Source organism: Tenrec ecaudatus, chromosome 5, assembly GCF_050624435.1.
Source record: "Tenrec ecaudatus isolate mTenEca1 chromosome 5, mTenEca1.hap1, whole genome shotgun sequence".
In the NCBI taxonomy this organism is placed as follows: domain Eukaryota; kingdom Metazoa; phylum Chordata; class Mammalia; order Afrosoricida; family Tenrecidae; genus Tenrec; species Tenrec ecaudatus.
The window spans coordinates 91983834-91996959 of NC_134534.1; the positions used below are offsets into that span (position 1 = coordinate 91983834).

The 13126-nt window shown below is 43.4% G+C and overlaps 1 protein-coding gene, 1 non-coding gene and 1 pseudogene across 3 annotated transcripts in view; all 3 read left to right on the forward strand.

The window, feature by feature from the left end:
* Window positions 1–13126, forward strand: part of SPTLC1 (serine palmitoyltransferase long chain base subunit 1) — a 61344-nt gene that overhangs the window by 22116 nt on the left and 26102 nt on the right. For both annotated transcript variants that reach the window (XM_075549749.1, XM_075549748.1), the window contains exon 6: window positions 7412–7544. In XM_075549749.1, coding sequence (XP_075405864.1) covers window positions 7412–7544 — 133 coding nt within the window. The remainder of the gene's footprint in view (window positions 1–7411; window positions 7545–13126) is intronic.
* LOC142448499 (ralA-binding protein 1 pseudogene) lies at window positions 661–5744 on the forward strand (annotated as a pseudogene).
* On the forward strand, window positions 1343–1449 carry LOC142449480 (U6 spliceosomal RNA). The gene has a single exon (XR_012784640.1). It is a non-coding gene; the product is annotated as a U6 spliceosomal RNA (small nuclear RNA).

Genomic DNA, 13126 nt, shown 5'->3' on the forward strand with positions numbered 1-13126 from the left:
CCATCTTGGGCTACCCCAACCATCTATAGTTGGAGATACCCAGAGGTTGGAACTGACTAGCCGAGTGAGAATTCTGTCCGAATAGCTGTGGCAGGAGATTTACCCAGACAGCTCATGCCTGGCCCACTCACTTGAGTTAATCCCCTACAATTGTAAGTTATGTATGTTCCCATCCCAGCCCAATGCTCCAAAGCAACTTCCTGGGTGCTGTAACATGCTCACAGAAACCTGACAGGCAAGAGAATGTGCTGTTACCCAGAAACCTGATGCTCTCCGTGAGTTCCAACAGAACACCTGTGGCCATGCCCTCAGACCAGCACAGAGCCCAAGTCACTTTCTCTGGTACTACACAGATCCTGAACACCACTTCCAATCTGAGCAGGACCAGCAGCCTTGCCTGGTACCTGGTGTTTTATGGGAGCAGAAAAAAGGAAGGGTGTGTGTATGTGTAAAAATCAAACTCCAGAACCAAGAACGAAACAAAAAATTTAGAAGTAGTATACAAGAAGCCAATTATTACTTCCCCGTCCTCCCCTCCAAAGGAATGCCCTAGCTGTGCCCAGGAGGTTGTGACGAAGGCCCTATCAGGCCTCTGCTCCCTTGCAAGGTAGGCCCCAGTTGTCCATGAGACCTAGCAAGGAAGGCCCAGGCCATCCCCAATCTAGAAAGGCTGCTGCTGTCCCCTAGGACCTGGCACGGTAGACCTGGACTGCACCAGTGACCCCTAGACAAGGAAAGCCCAGGTGTTCCCACCCACCCAGTAAGGAAGACTGGAAGCACTTGGACACAAAAGAAGACCTGAGCTTTGGTAGCTGAAGGTAGAGTCTTCATAGGGTGGAAAGAAATACTACTACTTTTTTTAAGATCACTGCAAGAGCTGTCCAAAAACAATCCTCACTAGTACGTTTATGGGGTATAATGGGTAGATGGGTAACAGAAGATGATTTCACCTTTTATCAGGGAGTTCGTGGGACAGGAGTACTTCCCCCTCCATCACCACCAGCAGCCCCAGTGAACACAGAAGAGGGGGAACATGGCAGTGGTTTTACCCAAACCCCCAGCTCTGGAGAGATCAGCCCCACCACACTTCCTGGATTATACCAGACTGGTGAGCCCTCACCTCCCCACAACAAGCACCGTGAGCCACCTGATACTGTGTCTGATGATGAGAAAGAGCCTGGGAAGAATAGGGACTGAAGGGTACACTGCCTTTCAGGAAGGTAGCTCTGGAGCTGAAGCTGAAAGTCCTTCCAAAGTGAAGAGGGCCAAAGGGGGTCATGTTTTCAAGAAGCCCAGCATTTCTAAAAATAGAGAGAAGGACTTTAAAATAAAGGCTAAACCCGCGCTCACTTCAGCAGCACATATACTAAAATTGGAACGATACAGAGAAGAGTAGCATGGCTCCTGCACAAGGATGACACACAAATTCGTGACGCGTTCCGTATTTTTCTGTGGTCTGTGTCCCTGTGAATCTGTGCCTGTGTGTTACATGTGCTTGTTCTGAGTCGTGTATCTATGACTCATGTTCTGTGTTGTGTCATCCCATGCCCTGTTTCCCCAGGGTGCCCATGTGGCCTGGGCCCACAGCCCAGTCCCAATCCGGTGCCTTTCACCCCGGGCAGCAGGGGTCCCCTGCCACAGCCGACCACAGCTGCCTCTGGGCCTCCGCCTGGCCTCATCACATTCCAGGGGCCCCATGCTCCCTGCTTCTCCGGCCCCTGGCCTTAACCAGCCCTCAGGCCCTTCCTCCGCCCCGCCCGGGTCAGGGGGGCACATGCCAGTCAGGACCATCCAGCCAGGGCAAAATAAACAGGATCCTGTCACACACACACACAAAAATGGGTAACTCCAAAGAAGAAAAGCATAAAGAGAAGTCACAGGACTTAACAGCAGATGATCTTGTTAAACAGTGGAAGGAAAAGAGAAAAACAAAGACCAGTTCCAGAGCCAGAGGTGCCTCAAGTTGATATTCCAAATCTCAGACCCATTAAAAAATTTCATTTATTTATTTATGTAAATTTTTAATTGGGAGTTAATACATATATCATTCTATAGTTCAGTCACATCCAGCAGTGCTGTACAATTGCTGTCACAGTTTCCAAACATTCCTTTCCTTCCTGTACTCTTGACACTGTCTCTCTTGGGCCGCACCCCATATCCCCGCCCTGTGCCACCACTACCATCGCTGTCCCCTCCCCCCTCTGCCCCTCTTGAAACCCTTACTCTCATCACTGCCCCTATAGGTTCATCGATCCTGGGTTTCATATACTAAAAACCAGAAAAGCATACAACACAACTTCCAGAGGGTGACCTCCAGTGACATGACACCTCTGAGATCCACCCTAGTATGAACAAATGAAAATACAGAAAATGTTAAAAACCCGATCAGGTCCAGCCTGCATTGGAAGGTCCGGCATGCATTGGAAGGTCCGGCCTGCATTGGAAGGTCCGGCATGCATTGGAAGGTCCGGCATGCATTGGAACTGACAAGTCAGGGTCATCCCTCTGCCCTTCTAGACTCGTCTCTCCAGGGCACTCTTGTTTAGTAACCACTTTCCTCCCATTCTTCAGTTATGAACAGAGGGAGCTCTTATGGGAAGCTTATTTCCTATGTAGTTCCCACAAATGTGTCTTGGGCTCCTGCTGTCATCCATCGCCTATTGTAAACTGGATTCCCAGAGTTTAGGCTTTGATACTAATTCCTCCTTCAGCTTCGGATTAAATGACTTACAATCCTTTGGTCACTGGTGATAGTGTGCTTCTTCCAGGTGGACTTAGTTGACATATCATTTAGATGGTTGCTTGTTTGAGACAAGCCTTTGAGACCCCAGATGCTATGTTTTCTGCTAGCCAGGCACCATCTAATTTCTTCAGCACATTTTGCTATAGTACCATATCTTCTTTCCCTTCCTGAAGGCAAGTATCAAGCAGGGCTATGATGTAAAAACTAATTGTTCTTACATTGGAGCTAGGATTTAGTGCAAGCCTAAAACCCATTCCTGTACTCGCCCCCCCACCCCACTTTTTTTTTTGTTAATCTGCCTTTGCCTCCCTTTCAAACCTCTTTGTTAATTTATGGTACAGAGTCTTATTGATCATCTCCCTGGGGCATAACAATCTTACGTTAATACTGCCTAATTTTAAAAACTAATTAAAAAAATTAGTCCCAGGTACTAATTTTTTAAAACCCTGTTGATAGAGGGATATTGAGCAAATGTTGACTAACTCCATATCAGGGTACCTGAGTTATTCACTTGTACAGGATCGGATCCTATTTCACCAAGAATAGGGGTTAATTGTCAGGGAAATTTACAGTGGTCATCACTGAGAAGGTTGTCACAGGTTTGCAGGAGCAACACGTATCTTAATACAGCACATAGGACATTGATGTAGCAAGACAACAATTCAACAATTCTTGACCCAGCTGTCTATTGCTTTCCCAGACACCATGTGTTTTCTGACTTAAGTCCTCAAATTACGAGTGTGTCTGAGGTAGAGTTCACCCAGTGAGGTTTCCGCATCGGCTCACTGATGCAGCCTCTGGAGCATGCCGTGCTCCTTGAAGATCCAGGATTCCATGTCCCAGTGCTCCAAGGCACACATCTTGGTTCCCCAGGATGCATCCAGAAGCCCAGGTCAATGTGGCCCATTCGGTGCATGCCCCCAAGGACACCACCCTCCCAGAGTTCCCAAAAACATTGTCAGGCATTCTTCCCCCCCCCCCTTGGAGGTTGGTCCTCTTTTTTTTCTACATGCACATGTTTGTTCCCTTTCTCCTCCCTTGATTTATTTTCCATCAATATCCCTCATCTGTCGGATAGAGCTGTTTACTTGTCTGTGGTGACCACATCATAGATTCACATGGCAGCCACTCAGTAGACAACATCCCCTTTCCCTCCTTTGACCATTTGCTCCCAACTGCTTTCCGGTGCTTTCTGGCAAACTAACCTCCAAAATACCCAGAGCAGATGGGGTTCATTAGACGTAGTCATGCTCTCTCCCAGGCTTTCTTGCCCCCGGACCAGCAGAATGTATGGGCAGCCAACAAGTCTGAGCTTGTGCCTACTCTGCTGCTTGTCTCTACAGCAGTGGACTCATACTTACCCTTTGGCTATTAACTGACTTCACTCAGCATGTCAGACACATTTTAAAATTTCCTTTGGCTGACGCAGCAGAAAGGATCATAATGTATGATGGCATATGCCTGCCTGCAGTCTTCTGAGAATATTTACATCAGTGGTTCTCGACCTTCCTAATGTCGTGACCCTTTAATACAGTTCCTCGTGTTGTGGTGCCCCCTAACCATACAATTATTTTCTTTTTTTTAAACATTTTATTAGGGGCTCATACAACTCTTATCACAATCCATACATATACATACATCAATTGTATAAAGCACATCCGCACATTCCCTGCCCCAATCATTTTCATTGCTACTTCATAACTGTAATTTTGCTTCTGTTATGAATTGGGCGACCTCAGTGAAAGGGTCATTCCACCTGCAAAGGGGTCATGAACCACAGGTTGAGAACCACTGGTTTAAATAATGTGGAAAAGTATGGCATGAAGTATGAAGGCATCTACAGAGTTTTAGGGTTTAAATCAAAAGTGGATAAGCTAGGTGCAGTGTAGCACCGATGAAACATACAACTTTTCTCTAGTTCTTTAATGCTCCCCCCCCCCCCGCCACTATCATGACCCCAGTTCTGCCTTACAAATCCGGCTAGACCAGAGCATGTACAGGGGTACAGATAAGAGCTGGAAACACAGGGAATCCAGGACAGATAAATCACTTAGAACCAATCATGCGAGCAGCAATACCAGGGAGGGGGAGAAAGAGGGAACTGATCACAGTGATCGACATCGAACCCCCTCCCAGGGGGATGGACAACAGAAAAGTGGGTGAAGGGAGACACCGGTCAGTGTAAGACATGAAAAAAATAACAATAATTTATAAACTATCAAGGATTCATGGGGTGGGGGGCTGGGATGAGCTGATACCAAGGGCTCAAGTAGAAAGAAAATGTTTTGAAAATTATGACAACAAATGTACAAATGTGCTTGACATTTGACACAATGGATGTATTTATGGGTTATGTTAAGAGCTGTATAAGCCACCAATAAAATGATTTTTTTTTAAAGTGGATGAACTAAAAGCAGTCTGTGACCATGAAGTCTCCAAACTTGGATGAATATGAGCCTAGCACTAAAGCCAGTTTGTTGAAGCAATATTTGGTAGACTCCAGAGAATTTGTTTACCAACGAGCTGATGCCAGGATTGATGAGGCCAGTAGCAGGGCCACGGAAGGTGAAAAAGTACAGGAATTCCAACGCTTTCTGAAGGAACTGCCGGAGTGGACCTGTCTTATTCCCTGGCTGATTATGCACATGGACCATGTTATCTCCAAAGAACTGGAAACAAAGATGAACATACATAATGTTTGTATAGTACTCAGCCAAATGGTTCAGATTAGCAATCATAACATCTATGTGTTTTTCACACATGGGCAAAAGCTCTTTGGAAATATGATACTGAAGCAAGTGACAAAACCTCTTCAGTGGTCTGACAAGGCCACTGTGCCCACACTGCCAGACACCCGGGAGAGCATCAAGGGGTGATCAGAAAATAAAGAGCTTCTTTTGAATTCTTTACATCAAGATTTGCAGGGATAAAGGATTGATCTAAAGAAGAAAGATTATGGGAGGTACAAAGAATTTTGACATTGAAAGAAAACCAGTTGTGAGGATGACAATCTTTATATTGTACACAAGGTCAATATGGGTCGGAGCCAATTCTAGCACCCAACACTAACACATAATCATTTGGTATGTAACCAGTTACCTGTGAGTTAATGCATACCGTATTACTATAAAATTATAGGTTAGTTAATGTGATGTAACAAGTAGAATCGAAATAGGAATGTTGACAAAATGTGAAGAATATAACCAATGTTACTAAACATTATAGGTGTAATTTATTGAATAGGAACCGGCTTTACTATGTATACTTTGACCCAAATTCCAATATAATATTTTGATTTTAAAACTAATCTATTGCCTCTGGGAAAAGGTTGCAAGTTAATTTACAGTATGACAGTTTCATAGCAGGATGCTAAAAATTTTTTAATGTAATTTTTTTTTTTAGTTCATGATTCAGATATACTTGCCTCATTGATCCTTAGGAATTCTTGTAATCATTTTTCCTTTATGTGTATGAATATTGGGCTTTTTTTACCCTGTACCTTATCCTAGACTTGAATAATTGTAGTTAGAATAAGTTACTTTGACATTTTATCATTAGATAATGTTAGAGAAGGTACTTGAAGCCGGCTTAGGCAGAGTAAGATGTCTAAAGCACTCTGAATAGTTCATGCCAGGAAGCCAACATAAGAACTCCTGTGCCCATATTCTTGAAGAGGAACATGAACGCTTAGCAAGTTTAGGAGCTCATTTCCTATAAACCCAAAAAGTGACTTTTAATTTTGTTCTATTTTATTTCTCCTGGAAGTATTAAATTCAGATATATAATTTAGGGGAGGAGACTTGCCAGTCAAGGAGCGATGTAGCAACGATGAAAAATACAACTTTCCTCTAGTTCCTAATGTCTTCCTCCCCCCTCCTCCCACTATCACGATCTGAATTCTACCTTGCAAGTCTGGCTAGACCAGAGGATGTACACTGGTACAGATAGGAACTGGAAACACAGGGAAACCAGGGCAGATGATCCCTGCAGGACCAGTGTTGTGAGTGGCGATACTGGGAGGATAGAGGGAGAGTGGGTTGGAAAGAGGGAACCAGTGACGAGGATCTACATGTGACCTCCTCCCTGGGGGACAGACAACAGAAAAGTGGGTGAAGGGAGACGTTAGACAGGGCAAGATATGACAAAATAATAATTTATAAATTATCAAGGGCTCATGGGAGAGATGGGCGTGGGGAAGGAGGGGGAAAATGAGGAGCTGATGCCAGGGCCTTAAGTGGAGAGCAAATGCTTTGGGAATGATGAGGGCAATGAATGTACAGATGTTCTTTACACAATTGATGTATGTATGGATTGTGATAAGAGTTGTACTAGCCCCTAATAAAACGATTTGAAAAAATTTCAAGTCCCATTTGCTTTTTAAGCTCTTTTCTTAACTTTTTAGATGATGACTGTAAAACACTTATTATAAAGGTAAATTTATCCGTTACACTCGATAATATTTCACGGTAATATATAAGGTAAGTGATAATACAGAAAAAGCATATTGAGTAACTGATTAGCTAAAATTCATCTAGTTTGTAAAGTTAAATGTATCCCTCTTCCTGTTCCCCCTTTTGCTTCCTCAAGACTTGGGAGGGTGTTTTTGGTTATAGGAAGAAAAAGAATTATAAGACAATTTAACCATTTAACTTTTTTTTATTGAAATAGATGTGCACTTGGATTTAGAAGATCGCCTAGCAAAATTTATGAAGACAGAGGAGGCCATTATCTACTCATATGGATTTGCCACGATTGCGAGTGCTATTCCTGCTTACTCTAAGAGAGGGGACATTTTGTTTGTGTAAGTAACATGTACTTAAATTTCTAATAAAAATTCCTGTATTAGACATTATCTGGCTTATGTGATGTGAGGTTTTTAGTTTCTGTTTTAAATAACTGTAATTGCCCCAAACCAAACTCACTGCCTTCGAGTCAATTCCAATTCATAGTGACTTTTTAGGACAGGGTAAAACTGCTCCTTTGAGTTTCCGTGATTGTAACTCCTTCAGGAGTAGAAAGTCTCATCTTTCTTCCAGGGAGTTTCAAACTGCCTGCCTGTGATTAGCAGCCCACTGTGCCGCCATGGTCACGGAGGGTTGCTGTGAGACAAGAGTGACTCGGGGCAGTGAGTTTGGGGGGTTTTGGTTTTGGCTTTGTTTCTATATTAATTTTATTCTTGTGTCTATCTATAAAAAATGTTTCTAGAATTTTAATAGGAGCTGCTTTAAACATACGTATTGATTCAGGGGGATCATCATCTTTACTATGTTGCGTCTGCCATTCTAAGAACAAAATACTATGCTTCAGTTCCCTCTTTCCAACCCACTCTCCCTCTACCCTCCCAGTACTGCCACTTTCTTGGCTTTCTTTCATCAATGTATTTTGGTTTTTAGTGTACAAGTATACAAGTCCTGCACATACTTCATTACATATATAGGTAATGTTTTTAATGATATTAGATTTGAAGTACCCTGAGGTTCATTTGCTAGCCTTCTGACTCTCACTTCCATTGCTTCAGTGTGCTACTTACATACTACTTTTCCCACCCAGAGCCCAAAATTCAAAAATTTGGCGGGCTGCTGCCCACATCTGTAATGAATACCAGCCATCAGGAAGTTCCCTAGCTGTTTATCCACCTAGTCTGCTGGAGCAGTTGCGATTGGACGCAAAAAGTCAACCCACCTACTCGTGGTTTGTTGCTTTATAGACCAGAGTGTGAGGAGCACTCAGGACCAAGAGACTTTGAGAAATAGCTGACTCCTGGTCGCTGGTTTTTAATTAAGCTTCTCTTTCAACCTGTTCTTCGGTGTGGTCCTGATTGACTTGAAACTGGGTATAACAGATTTTGATGTCTACATGTTTATTGTTAGTACAGTTGACCCTTGAACAACACTCTTGATACAGTGAAACCATTGAATTATAGGATACATAAATTGTATGTTAATAAAATAGCTTTATGAATGCTCAACATGCTTTCCCTTTCAGAAGAAATGATGACATCAAAGCTGAATAGAATGTTTCAAGACAGATCTAGAAGACAAAGTAAAATATTATAAGGAAAGGTTCAAACACAAAATAAGAAAAACATAAAGGATAAACATACTCAGTAGATCTGAACCCAAGAAAGAATTCAAACTCAAGTTGCAATCTTGAAAGAATATGTGGACAAACATTGAGTGATTCAGTGCGCTTCAGACCAACATGGAAAGAATACACAGCAGTCACTATACCAAAAATGAAATAAAACCCAGCCAACATTCCGCCGTTTTTGGAGGGAGCATATGAACAAAATCCAATGGTGTCGACGGAACAAATTCAAGCTGTACTGAAAGCATTAGCCCACACACGACACCACGCAGCAGTGGTTGCAGCAGTACATTGATAGGGAACTGCCAGAGGTTTAGGCTGGATTCAGGAGAGGACGTCATTGCAGATGTTAGAGGATCTGAGCTCAAAGCAGAGAATATAGGTTGTTTACTTGTACTTTATTGACAATGCCAAGGCATTCTGTGTAGATCATAACAAACTGGGTAACCTTTTGAAAAATAGAAATTTTAGAACACTTCATTGTGCTCCTGTAGAACTTATACATAGATAAAAAAGCGGTTGTTGCCTTCACATCTTGGAGCACTGGGTTGAAGTCTGGTCCCTCTTTTCCTGTGGAGATATAAACAAGACCCTCCCCGGGGGAATGCAACATACGGGCATGAAACAGAACCAATAGAAAGGCCCGAGGGGCTGGCCCCAATCACAACTCCATGGGCAGACCCCCGCTCCCCCCAGTAGAATTTACTTCAGAGGACTGCACTGAAGCTACAGCTCAGGAGAGGGACAGATCTGACCAAAGAACACAGTAGCAAATGAAGGAGGGGAAGAGAGAGTTGAGCACATCCTGGTCCACCAAGCTCTGAGGGCTATATCCCTGCTCACAGCAACCAGTGCACAGAGAGGACCATATGGCCAGCCCCACTATGAGACATCAATCACATGCCTCACTGACCCATAGCCCTACAGGCACAATACTGGAGACAGTATGGGAATGGCGCCTAATCTGACCCCACCACAGTGAGGGGCATGCAACATAACAGCAAGGGGAGCAGAATAAGGATGTCCCAAGGGAATACCAAAAATAGACTTTGGGACCAAGCGTGGCACCCCTTCAGACTCAGAAAACACTCGTAAAGGTCAACAAACAGACCTTGAACTATTTACAGGCTTTTCTCTTTTTTTTGTCAATGGTTTGTTGTTGCTTTGTTTTGCTCTGTTTTGTTTTTGTGCATGTTATCTCTGCAGGTCTATCTAAATAAGATAGGCAGGATAAGCAATCTGGAGGAGAAAACAACGGACCTACGGTTGGGGGGCGGCATGGGAGGAGGGGGGTGGGGGCAAGGAAGTGGGTGTTAACAAACCCAGGGACAAGGGAACAAGTGATCTAAAATCTGTGGGGAGGTGGATGTAGGAGGCCTGGTAGGACTTAATGTAACTGAGAGGAATTTCTGAAACCCAAATGAAGACTGAGTTTAATAGTGGGACAAGAGGAAAGTAAAAGGAAATAGATGGAAGAACTAAGAGGCAAAGGGCATTTATAGAGCTCTAATATATATTTACATATGTACATATCTGTATTTAGACCTCTATAAATGCCCTTTACATATATATATATATATAGAGAGAGAGAGAGAGAGAGAGAGAAATAGATCTATGTACATATATTTATAGGTTTTAGCAGATGGTCATTGGGCCTCTACTCAAGTACTCCCTCAATGCAAGAAGACTGTGTTCTATTAAACTGGCATTCCATAATGCTCACCTTCCCAACACAATTGCTGAAGACAAAGTGGGTGCATAAGAAAATGTGGTGAAGAAAGCTGATGGTGCCCGGCTATCAAAAGATATAGCAGCTGGGGTCTTAAAGGCTTGAAGATAAACAAGCAATCACAAGGTTTCAATGGGATCAGGTATCAGGCATCAAAGAACAAAAAATTATATCCTTGTGAATGAGGGGGTGTGGGGACCCAAAGCCCATCTGTAGGCAACTGGACATCCCCTTACAGAGGGGTCGCAGGGAAGAGACAAGCCAGTCAGGGTACAGTGTAGCAACGATGAACCATAACAACTTTCCTCTAATTCTTAAATGCTTCCTTGGCCCGACTATCATGATCCCAGTTCTACCTTACAAATCCTGCTAGACCACAGGATGTATACTGGTACAGATAGGAACTGGAAACACAGGGAATCCAGGATAAATGAACCCTTCAGGACCAGTGGTGAGAGTGGTGATACCAGGAGGGTGAAGGGAAGGTGACGTAGAAAGGGGGGACTGATTACAAGGATCTACATATAACCTCTTCCCAGGAAAGTGGGTAAAAGGAGACGTTGGATAGTGTAAGACCTGACAAAATAATAATAATTTATAGATTATCAAGGGTTCGTGAGGGAGCGAGGGAGAGGAAAAATGAGCTGATACCAAGGACTGAAGGAAAAAGCAAATGTTTTGAGAATGATGATGGCAACAAATGTATAAATGTGCTTGACACAATCGATGTATGTATGGATTGTGATAAGAGTTGTACTAGCCCCCAATAAAATAATTTTTAAAAAAGAAAGAAAGAAAATACAGCAGAAAAAAATTTTTAAAGGCAGTTGTAACAACAGAACAAGGGAATACTGCATGGTTTAAAATCAAGAAAGGTGTGTATCAGACTGAATCCTAACATACGTGTTCAAACTGTATCCTGAGCATATTATCAAAGGAGCAGAATTATATGAAGACTGCAGCATCGGGATTGGTGGAAGATTTATTAACAACCTGTGATCTGCAGATGACACAACTTTGCTGAAAGTAAGGAAGATTGAAAGCACATGCTGGTGAAGATTAAGGATTACAGTCGTCGTTATGGATTACAACTGCATGTAAAGAAGACCACAATTCTCCCAACATCAAGTAACATCTTGCTAAATAGAGAAAAGGTTGCAGTTGTCAAGGATTTTGTTACCCCTGGATCTGTAGATGATGCTCACGGAAGCAGCAATCAAGAAATCAAAAGACATGTTGCATTTGGTGAGTTTCCTGCACAAGACCTCTTTAGAGTGTGGAGAAACAAGAATGTTACTTTGAGGACTAGAGTGCCCCTCACCCAAACCGCGGGATTTGTCAGTTGCCTCACGTGCATGTGAAAGTTAGAGGGTGAATAAGAAAGGTCAAAGAAGAATTGCTGCATGTGAACTGTGGTGTTGGAGGGGAATGTTGAAAGCACACTCGAGTTCTGAACCAACCAGTCAGTCTTAGAAGAAGTTTGGCTCCAAAGTGCTTCTTGGAGTCAAGGATGAGGAGACCTGGTCTTACATAGTTTGGACATGCAAGTACTGGAGAGACCAGTACTTGGAGAAGGACTTCATACTTGGTCAGGTAGGCGAGCACTCGGGGGATGAGTTAACACAGTGACTGCGACACTGAGATTCATGATAGGAACAGTTATGAGGACGGCACAGCACCAGGCAGTGGTTTGTTCGCTTGGGCATCGAGTGGCTACAGGTTGCAATCGACTGTATGGCACCTAACACTAACATTGCTTTATCCACTGGTGTCGAATTTGAATACTACAGGGGAAAGAAAAGTATACATGTGTAGGACAATTTTTTTTAACAATTTATTGGGGCTCATACAATTCTTATCACAGTTCATACATATACATACATCAATTGTATAAAGCACATTTGTACAGTCTTTGCCCTAATCATTTTTTTCTCTTTTCTCTTTTTACATTTTATTAGGGACTCATACAACTCTTACCACAATTCATACATATACATACATCAATTGTATAAAGCACATCCATACATTCCCTGCCCCAATCATTCTCAAGGCATTTGCTCTCCACTTAAGCCCCTTGCATCAGGTCCTCTTTTTTTTCCCCTCCCTCCCCATTCCCCCCTCCCTCATGTGCCCTTGGTAATTTATACATCGTTATTTTGTCATATCTTGCCCTATCCGGAGTCTCCCTTCCCCCCTTCTCTGCTGTCCCTCTCCCAGGGAAGAGGTCACATGTGGATCCTTGTAATCAGTTCCCCCTTTCCAACCCACTCACCCTCCACTCTCCCAGCATCATCCCTCACACCCTTGGTCCTGAAGGTATCATCCACCCTGGATTCCCTGTACCTCCAGCCCTCATATGTACCAGTGTACAGCCTCTGTCCTATCCAGCCCTGCAAGGTAGAATTCGGATCATGGTAGTTGGGGGGAGGAATGATCCAGGATCTGGGAAAAAGCTGTGTTCTTCATCGATACTACCTCACACCCTAATTAACCCATCTCCTCTCCTAAACCCCTCTATGAGGGGATCTCCATTGGCCGACACTTGGGCCTTGGGTCTCCACTCTGCA